Raw genomic sequence first — 15,744 nt, 5'->3', positions numbered from 1 at the left:
AATACAATTCTCAAAGATCTATTTTCAAGATTTTAGGGTTTAGTGTACATGAAAGAAGTTATTTTTGTCATTTAAAAAATGATAAAATTGATATTTGTTATATTTGTATTTTTTGGAATAAAAATGATAGGGTGTACAAAGAAGTTTGGTTGATGTTTTTAAAAGCTCTCGTCAAGAAATTAGTGAAAAATTTTAAGAATAAAATGATAATTTTATTGGGATTTGCAATCTATTGTATAGAAATTACAAATCAAAAGTATTGCTATTTGCACCTCAATTTCTTCTCAATGCACCCCACCACAATTAACACCTAATTCTTTACTCAACATACTCCAAATCTAAAACATAAATTTACCAAAAACCTAAACATTCCATCTCGCTTTCTTTCACACCTATCTCATTTCTTTATTCTCAATCAAAAACCTAAAAGATTTTAAGCCTCAATTAAGTCAAATTAAAAAAAAAAATTTCACTCATTTGAAGTTAAAAAATATAAAATCAAAATAAATAGTATGTTCTTTTTATTTTTTATTTGATTTTGTATTTACTTTTATAATATTTTATATTAAAATATTTGGATACGATTTAAAATTTATGAAAATAAATTTTTAAAAATTTTTAAAGGATTTTGAAAATAAATGTTCAAAAGTTTTTTAAAATCTTTCAAATATTCAAGATTTGTGAAAGTAACACTTATCTCATTTCTTTATTCTCAATCAAAAACTTAAAAGATTTTAAGCCTCAATTAAGTCAAATTAAAAAAAAAATTTCACTCATTTGAAGTTGAAAAATATAAAATCAAAAATAAATAGTATGTTCTTTTTATTTTTTATTTGATTTTGTATTTAGTTTGACAGTATTTTATATTAAAATATTTAGATACGATTCAAAATTTATGAAAATAAATTTTTAAAAATTTTTAAAGGATTTTGAAAATAAATGTTCAAAATTTTTTTAAAATCTTTCAAATATTCAAGATTTGTGAAAATAAATATTTGAACCTTTATAGTTTCGAAATGAAGTGTGGAAGACAAAAAGATAATTGATTAATAGATATTTAAGTAATTTAATTAAGGATTAAATTTTAAAATGTATTAAAAAGAAATTGGGATGCAAATCAGCACTCGTAAATAAAATTATATTTATTAATTTATTAAATTTAATATTATTAATTAAAATTTTTTTAAAAATTATAATCTGCAACATGGCGGCACTAAGCTAGTCAACAAAAGTTTTTTAGTACTTTCAAATGACAAGTGGCAAACTAGAGCACACTGTACTCACAGCTTCCCAAACTCAGGAAAAGTACAAAACCAAAATATCATACGGAAACCGAACTCAGAAAAAATAAGATGATGCAATGAAACAAAATTGAAAAAATAAAGCAAAATCAGCAAAGATGGAGAGTCTGAATCTGCAACACAAGCTCAAAAACAAATGGATATCAACAGTAGCAAGTATATGGATTCAGTGCACCAGCGGCTCACTCTACACCTTCTCCATCTATTCCCCAACTCTCAAATCTACCCAAAGCTATGATCAGTCAACTCTCGACACCATTTCCGTCTTCAAAGACATCGGCGCTAACTGGGGCGTCCTCTCCGGCCTTTTATACACCTTCGCCACCCCTTATCACGACCATCATAGCCACAACGCTTATTTTGATGGCCCATGGTTGGTCCACTTGGCGGGTGCCATCCAATGCTTTACGGGTTATTTCCTGATATGGGCTTCTGTAGTTGGATTGATTCCTCGGCCTCCGGTGGTGGGCATGTGCTTCTTCATGCTTTTGGCTGCGCATGGTCAGAGTTTCTTTAATACTGCTAACGTGGTCACTGCTGTACGGAACTTTCCTGATTATAGTGGCACTGCTGTTGGTATCATGAAGGTAAGATTACAGCTTTGATTCTAGGAAATTGTTAGAACATTGTCAATTCTTGAACATCTGTTACTTTTAGCTCAAGAAATTTATCATTGCATGCTGCTGTGAGAGGGATATTAATGAATTTTTACTTTTTTCTATGGATAGGGGTTTCTAGGTCTAAGTGGAGCAATATTAATTCAAGTTTATGAGACTATATTCAACAACAAGCCCACCTCATATCTTCTAATGCTGGCACTGTTGCCCACTATCAATCCTTTGATGCTTATGTGGTTTGTGAGAATTTATGGCACAAATGAACCGGAGGAGAAGAAGCTTCTCAATGCTATTTCATTTGTTGCTCTGGTTGTTGCTGCTTATCTTATGGCTTTAATAATATTGGAGCAACTCATTACTTTGCAATTGTTTGTACGGGTCCTTACTTTTGTCGTGCTTCTAGTGTTAGTTGCATCTCCTGTGTGTGTTGTGTTAAGAGCACGAGAAAGGGGCTTTCCTGTGATTCATCAGAGTTTGATGTCTAATGAGAACAGGTTATTGGATAAGCCCGAGCAGTCGGATGCTGGGAAAATGCCAGCAGCACATGATCCTGCCTGCTTTCATCACTTCCCTACTACTGATCAAGAGATGTATGCTCATGATACAAGTGATTCCCGGGAGGAAGAAAACCTTAATCTTTTACAAGCCATGTGCACTGTGAACTTCTGGATTTTGTTCTTTGCCATGGCATGTGGGATGGGCTCAGGGCTTGCCACAGTGAATAACCTTGGCCAAATTGGAGAAGCTCTTGGTTACTCAAGCTTTGAGACTAATACCTTAGTCTCTTTGTGGAGCATCTGGAATTTTCTAGGCCGTTTTGGAGCTGGCTATGTATCAGATCATTTCATGCATGTTAGAGGATTGGCAAGGCCATTGTTCATGGTCCTAACTCTAGCAACCATGAGTATTGGTCATGCTCTGATCGCATCTGGTTTGCCTGGTGCTTTATATGCTGGTTCAATATTGGTGGGTGTTTGTTACGGCTCGCAGTGGTCCCTGATGCCGACAATTGCTTCTGAGATATTTGGTGTGAGACATATGGGCACCATATTCAATGCCATTACCGTAGCTAGTCCTGTTGGATCATATATTTTCTCTGTCAAAGTGGTTGGCTATATTTATGATATGGAGGCATCAGGACAAGGGAACAGTTGCAATGGAACTCACTGCTTTATGTTATCATTCCTTATAATGGCATTTGCCACCTTATTGGGTTCTCTTGCTGCTTTAGGCTTGTTTTTCCTGACCAGAAGCTTTTATAATCAGGTTGTACTTAGAAGGCTGCTACGTTCTATGAAGCAATAATTCCTTAATACTTAAACTTCCTGTGAAGAGTCAAATTTCAGATCATGGCATGTAAAAATTTTTGTTTCGCATTAGTGAGTGAGGTAATATCTGAGTACCTCATTCTTTCGTTGAATGCTTCTTATGACATGCTTTTAGATTGCTCTTTCTACATTGTCATTCCCTTCCCTGTTAAAGAAAAGGTTAATAATAATTTGCATTTCAAGTAATTACCCGGATTTCAATATTATTGGCAAATATTTTTTTCCAGGACTAGTATTTGTTGGTAGTAACTAGTAATCAAGCTAACAAAGGCCCCAGCTAAACATGCCTAAATTATGCAATTATTGTTATCCAAGGAGGAAAAAAGAAGCATGTTTGGTTTGACATATTTTATGTCCCTGAAGAGGCAGGAAACTTGCTTCACAATTTTCGAAGAGAATACTATAGATTTGAACATGCCCCGGAGACTAGAAATCAAAAGGAGATATGTTCATCCATATAAAAGAATGTAAAAGGGAAAACGAAATTCTTTAGATCTTTCTAGCAACTGAAGTTGCCAAAACTATCAATTGGACGTCTAATCAATGGAGCAGGAAATTTGGTAAATGAGGGTTGCTGTAAAGCAAAACTTGGCTATATTGTTGTAATGAGGAATATACTGATGAAAATAAGGTGTTAGATTAGAGATTAACGTAATGCTACTCTGTTTATTACTTGAATGCCATTAAGATCAAATGACAATGGAATTTCTTGCAAAAACTTCTCATAAAATTGATTTTTGTTAGATATTCATTTAGTTGTTCAATGAATTCTGCTGCTCGTAACTAATTCTCTTTTAGAATAATTCTGGCTTGTAGGCCTATGTTGCTTTACTCGGATTAATGCAGTGGAACTTGCATATTCCGAACGAATTGCTTTCATATATGCTGATCTTCACCAACTGCTTGTAAAACCCTTTGCTGGATCATCTTGGAATCACAATCACTCTGAGCCCTCGTTTTCCACTGCATTGACATTATCTACACCGCTGCATCACATTATGGTCATGAAATTCAGCTGTTCAACAGTCACAAATGCAGACTCAGCTGTCCCAGCTGCTTATAGAGCCAAACCTTTTGTGACACTCAAAGCTTATGCTTCTACATTCAATCATTGGTACTCTGATCCGTATTTGAGATTCTAGCTTGATGGTGTTAATCAAACTATTTGAATTGAATTTAACCTAAAGAGTTAAGCTCCATCTAACTTATAGAAAATTGTTTAATCAGAGTTCAAATTTCAGCAAAAAATATTTCAAAGCCTTCAGCCTATCTCAAACTAAGAAATTGAATATTGGCTCTATTAAGACTTCGTTTTTATACACTAATAATGAAGATTTTAACTTTATATATGGGTTAAGAGATTTATATATGTTTCATTTTTTAAAATTAATTTTTTATTTTTTAATATATCTAATGAATATGGGTCACTATATTAATTTCATTTGTATAATTTAAAAACTTTACTAACAAAGGATGAGATAATTTCTCTTTTATTAATAGTTTTTGATACACATTGGTAGTGAAATTTAACTCTATAAACGAAATTAAGAGATTAACACATATCTATTTTTTTATTAATTTTTTTTTATTTTTTTAATATACCTATAAAAAGTACATGTTAATTTGTTAATCTCCCTTGTGAAATCTAAAATTCAGATAATTCTCTTTTATTAACTTTATTTACACTATTTCATCCTATCCATAAAAAAAAAATCAATTAGAAAAAGAAAATTCAATAGAATCTTAAGATTTTTTAGTGTCAAATTTTATATATGAATTTAATTATTTAGTTATATTTTAATTTGTTTGCTTATTATTTAATGTTTGTAACTTAATTATAATATAATAATTAATTATATTAATGTAATTCTTAATTATACTTGTAATTTTTTTTGTATTTATAATTTCATAAATAAATTTAAAAAAAAAAAAAGCATTGGAGCACTGGATTTTAGATTAGACATTCCAGAATTTGATTTAGAGGACACAAAAACCCACCTTCCAAATAAAAAATAAAAAATAACAGTGACCAGCTCGTTGGGCGTGTTTCTGGATCTTATTTCCGTAGAGTTGAGGTCCAACGAGAGTGGGTCTTGATCGATTGGCCCAAGGGGAAACACGTAACCACATAGTAAAATAAACAAAATAAATCCTTTGAAGGAAAATATCATCACTTCCTCGGAGAGGAATTTTCGTCGCGGATCGTCGTATTTTTTTCTTTTCTCGGCCTATTGAAACCGAAAGTTGCATTGTTTCACCTCCGATTTGAAATCGTAAAAAATCAGAAGAGTAAGAGAAGGAAGGGAAGAAACCCTAAAAAGTTGAAAGAAAATTGGAATAAAGAGAAGTTTGAAGGAAAGAGAAGATGAAGACGACAAAAGGAGGCAAAGTGATGAACCCCACGGACGCCTACCGTAAGGAGCTCCGTAAGAAAGAACTTAAACGGGTAAAATCCTACACTCTTTCTGTTCCGTTTCTTTTTAGGCTTTTCTGTTTCCCTTTTTACTTCAATGATGCTCGATTCTTCATTTCATTTTTAATTCATTCCATTCTATTTTTCTTAAAAAAATTAATTTCGCCCCTCATTCATTGCCCTAATTTATTGTTTGGCTTAAAAGTCAAAGAAAAACGATTTCACCTAAACCGAAAAACTTGATTTTTTTTTCTGTATTTTACTATTTAATTAAATAAAAGGAATTTCCAGAGAATGGTGTTGAATATGAGGGAAGTTATTGGCTTTAAAGTTAATATTCGCCTTAATAAAGTCGCATAATTTTATTTTGTTTACTTTGGTTTGGAGCTGAATTCGTAAATCTAAGTCATTGTTTCAGCTTAGGATTCACACATAAATTCTTTATTGTTGTGTTATTATTATTATTATTATTTTTTGTAACAGAACAAGAAGGAAAGGAAGAAGGTGAGAGAGGTGGGGATTTTGAAGAAGGATCCGCAGACAATCATGGAACAGATTGAGAAGTTAGAAATGATGAGTACGTTATTTGAATCGGTTTGTTTCGTAATTGAGTAATGATTAAATATTTGTTTCGATGCGAATTATTACTTACTCAAAATGAATAGAGCTTATTGGTGATGGTTATGATTTTAAATTAGAACAAAAATTGCATTAGATTGTACCTTCATTTCCACTTAGTCGGGAAATTTTAAGACTGTACTTTTAATGCAAGGGGCTGAACAAGCCTTAGTTTAGTATCTAACTGATTTTCTGCTTTGTTTTTGCCTTCCTTTGGAGGAGGTTCTGGTGACCATCTGTTTTGGCATTCAGACATATCCTTGAGCTTTGCATTAACCAAGTGTTAACCATGTGAAAAACATAGTTTTTAAAACAGGTGGAAAAATTCATTATTTCCTTTTAGTAATTTTTTTTTTAAAGCCAAGAACTAGGGGGTGTAGCCATAAATCTTCCTCCAATGAAGTAGTTGTTGGATCAAATGCAGCATAAAGATGAAAACCAATTGATTTTTCCCATTTCAAGATGGCTATCTTAGTGGAAAAATGTTTATCTTTGACTATTCGGCATTGATGTTATAACTTTCTACGAAAGTTTTCTTTTCTCTTTTCTTTCTTTCTCTCTTTCATTTTATTTGAAGAAAGGTTGAAAGGGGTATTATAAGTGGGTTTCAAGAATGTACTCCTATTGAATTTTTATTGCTTAAGCATTTTGTGTCCGCAGTTCACTTTGTTCTCACTAGTATATTTGGTTATTTCTTTACTAATTTTAATTTTGAAATGCATTCTGGTGGACTACCAAATATGGTCAATTTTGTTGAATTATTGCAGAGGCTGAAGGTGCTTTAGACAAAGCAAGAAAACACAAGAAGAGACAACTTGAAGACACACTTAACCTTGTCTTAAAGAAGAGGAAGGTAATAATATAAGTGATAAATTTTGGAATTTTTATTGAGGAAAGAAATATTGGCTTATGATCTTTCTGCCATTTATTAGAATTAGTTGTCTGCATGAGATAACTACAGTCTTCATTACTCCCTTGGTCAGGAATATGAAGACAAAATGAAGGAGAAGGGTGAGACTCCTGTTATGTTCAGGTAAATTGACATTCACTTTTTGAAATGTTTGTTTATGCTTTAGTGTTAGCATCTCCAGATTCTCATTTACCAACTATAGTTTGACGTCTGCTGCAGTCACTTGGGGCCTCCTCGGAGAAGGACAACCGCAGAAGAAGAAGAGAGAGCAAAGCATCCTAAGCCTGAAGTAAGATTTGAATTGGATGATCAACTTCTACAGTTATATTTTGATAATGTCTGCTTACTTTGGAGCCTAACGTTTACTATTTTTTGAAAATTTTGATCTGCAGGACTCTGTTTATTATCACCCTACTCTGAATCCCACGGGGGCTCCACCACCTGGAAAGCCACCTATGTACAAATCATCAATAGGTCTAGTAACTTCCTCTTTGATTTGTTTTCTGCTGAAACATAGTTCTCTCTTCTGCATTTCTGACTTAAATACTTAAGTTGGTTTTATTTTCTCTCTCTCATGCTTTTAGTCTGCTTTTGGTTTTGGCCTTTAGGACCTAGAATTCCCTTGACTACTGCATCATCAAGTGCTGCTGCATCATCTTCACAGACAGAGTCAGAGGATATTCCTGTAGATGTAGCACCTCCACCGCCGCCTCCTTTGCCAGATACTGGTAAATCAAACTCAGGGGATGGTTCTGTTCTGCCAGCATCTTTGCCTCTACCACCCCCACCTCCGATGCCACCCAAGCCTGCCACGGCAAACTTGGGCATTGCTTTGCCTCCACCACCTGGGCCACCAGCTAAAGAGCAAGTTGCAGTTCGCCCTCCGCTACCTCCACCTCCTCCTCTTCCACAGTCTGTGCAACCACCTCCACCTGGCATTAGTGGAAACGAAAGAGAGAAAATATCTGTACTGTCAGATGACTTGACCTCCAAGGGACTTTCTCAGGTAAGCTCTTATTCAATCCTCTCCAGACATGCTGCCTTTCTGACTTGAGCATATAACAATAGATTTAGTATATTTTGAGTTTTCAAAGTTAGGAAATGCAAATATCTTTATTCCCAGAAAGATCTACACTTGGTCCAAAATGCCAAGAAAAGAAAAATTGTTTCGTAATTATCTAGAATTATTGGCCGTGAAAAAAGTGTTAATCTCTCTCTGTCTCACCTTCTTAGGTGCCTCCTGTGCTCCCTCCCCCTCCTGGAATGCCCCCTAAATTGGCAATTAACCAGGCTGAAGGTGCCTCTTCATCAGAAGCTGATGCCAATAACCACCCGGGGATAAAAGAGGTTCCTAAAATGGTTCCACCACCCCCACCTCCTCCCAGGCAACAACCTCCAGTGCCTGGACCTGCCATGGTCCAAGTTTTACAGCCCGATGTATTACCCCCAGGAATATCACATTTCCCTCCACCACCACCTCCAGACATGCGGGCACCCCTATCTGCCAGTGGACTTCCTGGTCAAGCTGCTCCCCCTGGAATGATGGTCCCACTAATTCCAAGACCACCTTTGGGCCCTCCACCGGGACCTCCACCAATGATGAGACCGCCACTTCCACCTGGTCCTCCTCCGACTGCACTGGATGATTATAATTCTGCAAATCAACCACCTTTACCACAGAAGCCATCATATATTAAATCTGCTGCATCTACTGTTGTTAAGCGGCCACTGGCTCAGCACCAGCCAGAACTTACAGCTATGGTAAGTCCACTTTCCTTTACTAGTTTTATGTTTGTTTTATACTTATTTGTGGCCATGAACAAGATTTGATATATGATATATTCGTGAATGCATGAGAAATAGAATACTTGGAATTTAGTGAACAACATTGCTGATTCTGAGTGGTTAAAATATTTCCAGCTGACCTCTGGTCATGCATAAGTTAGCATGGGAGGGTGTGGCATTCTGGTCCTAAGGTGGTCTCTTTTTGTTTATGCTTATCTTGAGTGAACACCTGGGTATTGCCTCACCAGATGATTTTAAGGTTAAGATACATTCCACATATAAATATATCATCTCTCCTTGATATGTCTACATCAACAGTGAGTTGTTCCCATTTTATTTAGATTTGGGATGTTGAATTGGGTAAGCAGGGTTAGATCTTGGAAGAATTCTTTGCTCTTGGATTTGGTTAAGTATGCACTGGCTCTTTTTTTTCGGCCATATATGATAACTGAACTTAGCCAACTTTGTTCTCTATACTTGAAAACTATTTTCAGACAAATAAATACTACTTATGTGAACCCTATTAACTTCCTAAAGACCAATGTGATATGTCCATATATTGCCAAAACTCTAGAAAAGGGCTGCATACGTGTTCCTGATTTAAGCTTTTATGGTTTTAGATTCCTGCATCGGTTCGAGTAAGGAGAGAGACTGCTGCCCCAAAAGCAAAACCAAAGCCTTTACTCTCAACCATGACAGCGACCACCAACCCTGTAGCTCCTATCATTGTGAAGCCAGAATCAACCAGCTCATCATCAGCTCCGAAGGCACAGAGCATTGATGACTCGTACACGGCATTCTTGGAGGATATGAAGGCACTTGGCGCACTTGATAGCTGATAGCTATTGAGATGTCAAGGAAAAGCAGCTTCCATACAATCAGATTGAAGCATGTACAAGCTATTTTTAGGGATATGTGGCTTGAACGATATTATTGTTCTTGGGGGCTTGTGTTCCCATGTTGTTGTATTGTCCAGGGGAACGCTTCTCATACTGTAATGCCTCATTTTTTATTGGCAAACTTTGAAGCCTTATCAGTTAATGAGACTCTGTAAGTCAAGGCAATTTTCGTAAAGTGAATGATAAAATATATCTGCTCCGATCAACAAAGCACTTACTTACATTTTTAGTTTGGGAATTGTATTTTCCTACTTTCTACTCCTCTTCCGATTTTAGGCACACACTGATTGTATGTATTATTGATTAAATGTCGCCTGATTGGGATGATGGATAAGTGTTAACCTAGCAATGATTAGCTGCATTTTCTTAATGAAATTGGCATTGATGGCCAAAAAATATACTTTCTATTTCATTTTGTCAAAATCTAACCCCTTCGTGGAGATCAACAAAATGAGTTTTGTAAAGACAATTTCTTTGTTCAATACATTGTTTGAGAGATCCTAGGGAAATAAAATAAACTACTCACTGGAATCGAAAAGGGATTGGCCTGCATGTTTATTTATTTGTTCTATGGTCAATTGGATACCAAAGAGATGGCTGATCTTCTCGCTGTTTTCTTCCTGCTTTCTACATTGTTTTCCTGTCATTCTTCCTCATATCCATTGTGCACTGATTCAAGTCTCCCTCTCTGTCTCTTCTATCTATTCATGTCATCTTTCTGTGCTTGTCTTTTTGTTCTACAATTTAATACTTTGTCTTTTGATGCAGGAGCTCCCATTAAGCCGGGGATGCCGCTCAACTTTTGTTCTTACACTGGAAGTGCCTGCTGTGACTCTGCTAAAGATTTGCAGTTGCAAGAACGTTTTCAAGCATTGAATGTTTCTGATACAGAATGTGCTTCTATCCTAAAATCTATTTTATGCTCAGTAAGCTCACTGGAACTCAGCTTTAAAATAGTGCTATATTCTGGTTTGACTATATTTTATCTCGGAATTCTCCAGTCTTTTTTCTTCCAATTCAAAATGAATTTCCTTGTCCTGTATTCTGAGTAGTTTACAAATTAATTTGGAATCCCAGTTTTCTGAACTATGCTAGTGCTTCCGTATGGTATATGTTTTGTAAGCCATTGTTTGCAAATATTCCCAACTCAAAGTTTTCCCTTTGTTTTGTGAAAATTGGCAACCAAAATTATCTTTTTACTTTAAAGTTCAGATTGGACTTCAAATGTTTGTGTCACAACCATGATTATATTTTGGTTTAACCAAAATATTTGGTGTCTTGATATCATAGTTTTGTACACATCCTTACATTTTCCTATGCATAACAAGAGTCATTGTCATGAATGGATGAAGGGAAAGAAGCAACTAGAACTGGTGGTTGTGAAAAAAATTTTAAAAATTCTCACTTTATATTTACTCTGCTCAACAAATGTGAAGCCATGATTAGCTGGTTTACTCTTTAATATGTAGTTTATGTCAATGCTAATAGTTTTCTGTTTGCAATTTGCAGGCATGTAATCAATTTTCTGCTCAGCTGTTTGGAATTAATTCAGGCCTCAAAGATATTCCAGTTCTGTGCAACTCCACAGTAACAACAAAATCACCTCACTTCAGCACTGGTTCTTCAATTGGCTTCTGTTAAAAGGTGTGGGATGCCTGTGGGAATGTATCCATATTGAGTTCTCCATTTCTGCCATCAAAAGAAGTTAGAGCTAGCATCGACTTAAGTTCCTCTCCTTTGAATTTAATGGATCAATGGCGGTCTGGGAAAGATTTTTGTGAAGCATTTGGTGGGCCTTCTGATGAAGGTGCAGTGTGTTTCAATGGGGAAACTGTTTCATTTAATAACGGGGAAGCTCCTCAACATCCAGAAGGTCTGTGCCTTGAGAAACTTGAAAATGGGGTTTATCTTAATTTGATACCACATCCAGATGGCTCTGATCGTGTCTTCTTGTCCAACCAAAAAGGTGAGATATGGTTGGCAAATGTTCCTGATGTTGGTTCAAGTGAGATTTTGGGGATTGATGAATCCCAACCATTTCTAGACATAAGTGACAAAGTGCTTTTTGATACTGAGTTTGGTTTAATGGGTATGGCATTTCACCCAAACTTTGCAAACAATAGTCGCTTCTTTTTGTCATTCAATTGTGATAAGATTAAACAACAAGGATGTTTTGCTAGATGTTTATGCAATACAGATGTGAATTGTGATCCCTCAAAGATTGGAGCTGATAATGGGATCCAGCCATGTCAGTACCATAGTGTTATTGCAGAATTCACTGTCAATGGTACTGCACCAAAACCTTCCATGGTACACGTTCACACATTTCTGTTAGTTTGTTCTAAAACCACTCACCATATGATTCCAATGAAATTGCATTCATGATTTGCTTTCCAAGGCAAAAAGAGCAAATCCATCGGAGGTGAGAAGGATACTGACAATGGGTCTGCCATACGGAGGAGGTCATGCAGGACAGCTTCTTTTTGGTCCTAGAGATGGGTATCTCTACTTGACAATGGGAGATGGTGCACGCAAGGATGATCCTTACAATTTTGCACAGAATAAGAAATCCTTACTCGGAAAGATCTTGAGATTTGACATAGATAACATTCCTAGTAACTTTTTGTGGACCAAAACTCTTTTTGCTTTCTTGAGCCATCAACTGTGTGGTTATCTTTCACTTGTTCTTGATGCCGCATATGCAGAGACATAAATTTATATGACCGTATTTGCATGCTTGCAACTCTGGTTTCCAAAAGAAGATATTTATTTTGTATGATCATTTTAGAAAACTCAGAAAATACATAACATATGAATGTATCAATGCAGTTCAGTTTCGTTCTTCAATAAGTAAATTTAACTTCATGAGAAATTCATGGTGACTTGTACATACCTCGGCATGTCTTCAACTCAGATTTCTATATGTGAATGAAGATTATGATACGTATCAAGCAAAAACTGAATCGCTTAGGAAATTTTCACTCTTTATATCTACTATTGATGCTTTGCTGTTGGTCTCTAGCCATGTTGATAACAAAATGTTATAAATTCTACTGCTGCACTATGATCCTGTAGTCTGCAACAGTATCTTGTTCTTGTTTTTACTCTGTGGGGGCTAGGCAATAAATAATCTAACAATAACTTGCAAACATGAGCAGGTGAAAAAGAAATAAATGACCTCGGTCTGTGGGGAAATTACTCTATACCAAGAGACAATCCGTATTTAGAAGACAAAGAACTTGGACCTGAGATATGGGCCTTTGGATTCAGAAATCCTTGGCGCTGTAGTTTTGATTCACAAAGACCTTCTTACTTCCTCTGCGGAGACACTGGCCAGGTTTGGTGATTATAATAGATTAATATCTACTTCATATATTCACTGACAGTATATAGCATTTATACACCAACAGTGCAACAAATATAAATACATAATATGACTTCTGAAATCTAGAATGTGAATTGTTCGGCTGCTTCCCACAGATTGATCATCCTATAAATAGTGTGAAATAAATTATTTCAGCATTGAACATCAAGGACTCAGACTTTGATCTTGAAGTTTTTATTTCTCTTATTTACCTATTATCAATGAGTTTAATTTGTGGCTGACTTACTTCTCGATTGTTGATGTTCCTAATAGGATCAATATGAAGAAGTAGATACTGTCACAAAGGGAGGAAATTATGGCTGGCGGGTATATGAGGGTCCCCTACTTTTCCATCCAGAACTCTCTCCAGGAGGAATTACTCCTCCCAGTTCCATAAATCATCCGGTAATGGGTCACTCCGAGATAGATAAGACTAATGGATCAGCATCAATAATAGGTGGTTTTTTCTATCGGTCATTGACTGATCCATGCATGTATGGAAGGTTAGTAACTTGGTCTTAATTTTTTTTTCTTTTTACAATGAAGCCATAGTCTGAGAATAGACAAAAGGGTTGCAGATGCTAGGATTTGAACCCCAAACCTACAAAATGCCACCTCTTAACTTGTTCTTTTAAGCAATGTGTTATATGTCTTTAAACAAAAATTTCTTTCACCCTTATGCATAGAAAGTTTCTTTCTTTACTAGTGTTCTTCTTCCTCCCCCCTTTTTCCTACGTCAATAACCATCATAATACCAATTTAAATTCCAGGTATATATACATGGATTTGTATGGAGAAGCCATATGGGCAGGGAATGAGTATCCTTTAAACAGTGGCAACTTCAGCACTTCAAGAATTCATTTCAAACGTGCTCATGACTCTCCAATACCATGTACCAATATCGCAATAGGAAGTTCCTCCACTTTCCTCGGATTTGTGTTCTCATTTGCCCAAGATAATAGCAAAGATCTTTATATTCTATCAAGCACTGTAAACACCTGTAAACACATGTTCTAAAGAAATTGTTGCTTATAATGTGACTTCAACATCACACTCTTCATCTTCCATATCTAGCAAAGCCTTGAGCAGTTGCAGATTTATTGATCTCCTTGTCCTCTTTGTACTAGTACCTATCCTTTACTTGTAGAGATATGCAATCTGTTTTACAAGCTGCTTATGAGATTGCTCTTCTATTAAATCTCAAAAGCAAATCCACTTCTCTAAGTAGGGAGAGGGGAAAGAAAAAACAACTATCAATTTTAAAATATTAGCGTTTGGTTCGGATGATTTTTTTTTTTATTTGGTCTGGTTTAGATTGTATATTAAATATTTAAATTTGGTTTGAGTAGTGAATTTAAAAAATTTAAAATATTTGAATGGAATTGAATTACATTTATTTCTTAATTTGTATATAAAATTTTAAAATTTATAAATAAAATAATTATTTTATATTTAAATCCATTTAAAAATATTACAAATAATATAAAAATAATAACACAAAATTTTTTTAAAATTATTGAACTAAATTAAATCAAATCAATAAAATTTTATTTAAATCAATTCGATTTTAAAACATCAATTAATATTAAATCAAATCTAAAATTTTAAAATATTATATATTAATAAAGACAATCGAATTCACTATCACACTTACTTTTAAAAAAACTGAAGGTGATTAAATTAAAAATTTTTTTATTAAAAAACAAAAATTTTATTTTACCTTCCCGCAGGAAAAATTTTGGGAAAGGCATTCCTCTAACTAGGCAAATCTTCATACCCTTGGCCTTTTCAATCATCTTTATGGGATAAAAGTTGCATGCCCCACTCAGCAGTAAATTTCAATCTAGAAACCAATTTTTTTTTGTTTTTTTTTCACATATGTATTTCCTTGGTCAAACTCAAAAGAGTTGCCCATGCCACCATCAAATCGAAAGAAGCTGCTTTGGGTGCATTCCTTTTTCTGTCTCCACTTTCATTATTCTATTCTTTTAAGCATAGCATTATTGCAAAATATGATGGATCAATGGATTTTTTTATTTATTTAAAATATAATTTTAAGAAATTCAACAAAAAAATAGATAAAAAAATATAACAAAAAATGCAATTACTTTTTGACCCCTCTAAAAAACATTTCTGATTTAAGTCACTGCTTTATCTTCTTGCTATTATTATTTTTGGGATTAATAAAAGAAATGTTTTAGCTGGCTTACATTTAGATAACATACATATAAATTGTAAATATAGATTATAAATATGAGCTTTTTTTATATTAAAATATGAAATATTTTATTTACGACTTTTTTTTTAAGTCTAGTGATTAAAAGATTAGTTAAAAATCATGTAAGACGTAAGTTTTATTTCGTCATTCTCTTTTTTTTGTAAGAGCATTAATTTTTTTTATAATAAAAAAAAATTTATTTATTATTTTGATTTTACGCATTTCGATGGCTAATTCTTGTCTATTGTTATTGCATAGTAACATCTGGTTATTAATTTTGTATTTATATTT

General features: G+C 34.5%; 2 protein-coding genes and 1 pseudogene across 3 annotated transcripts; all 3 read left to right on the top strand.

Moving 5' to 3' along the window:
- Window positions 1–1,307: 1,307 nt before the first annotated feature.
- LOC111317282 (protein NUCLEAR FUSION DEFECTIVE 4-like) lies at window positions 1,308–3,432 on the top strand. Its single transcript, XM_022919753.2, has 2 exons — window positions 1,308–1,888; window positions 2,030–3,432. Exons 1-2 carry the CDS (start codon window positions 1,400–1,402, stop codon window positions 3,221–3,223), a joined length of 1,683 nt encoding a protein of 560 aa, XP_022775488.2. The 5' UTR covers window positions 1,308–1,399; the 3' UTR covers window positions 3,224–3,432.
- Window positions 3,433–5,426: 1,994 nt separating this feature from the next.
- Window positions 5,427–10,094, top strand: LOC111312283 (protein EARLY FLOWERING 5-like). The gene is made up of 9 exons (XM_022912425.2): window positions 5,427–5,692; window positions 6,143–6,236; window positions 7,045–7,130; window positions 7,261–7,310; window positions 7,407–7,476; window positions 7,580–7,661; window positions 7,796–8,193; window positions 8,421–8,948; window positions 9,593–10,094. Exons 1-9 carry the CDS (start codon window positions 5,612–5,614, stop codon window positions 9,809–9,811), a joined length of 1,608 nt encoding a protein of 535 aa, XP_022768160.2. The 5' UTR covers window positions 5,427–5,611; the 3' UTR covers window positions 9,812–10,094.
- LOC111312278 (HIPL1 protein-like) lies at window positions 9,883–14,582 on the top strand (annotated as a pseudogene). Its single transcript, XR_016345204.1, has 7 exons — window positions 9,883–10,022; window positions 10,640–10,797; window positions 11,381–12,181; window positions 12,270–12,486; window positions 13,030–13,208; window positions 13,509–13,738; window positions 14,006–14,582. The product of XR_016345204.1 is annotated as an HIPL1 protein-like (transcript).
- The last annotated feature ends 1,162 nt before the right edge of the window (window positions 14,583–15,744 follow it).

Source organism: Durio zibethinus, chromosome 9 (genome assembly GCF_047325235.1).
Source record: "Durio zibethinus cultivar Kanyao isolate XHJ-2024 chromosome 9, ASM4732523v1, whole genome shotgun sequence".
Taxonomy (NCBI): domain Eukaryota; kingdom Viridiplantae; phylum Streptophyta; class Magnoliopsida; order Malvales; family Malvaceae; genus Durio; species Durio zibethinus.
The sequence above is the reverse complement of the archived record's forward strand: the minus strand, read 5'-3'. Positions and strand labels throughout refer to the sequence as shown.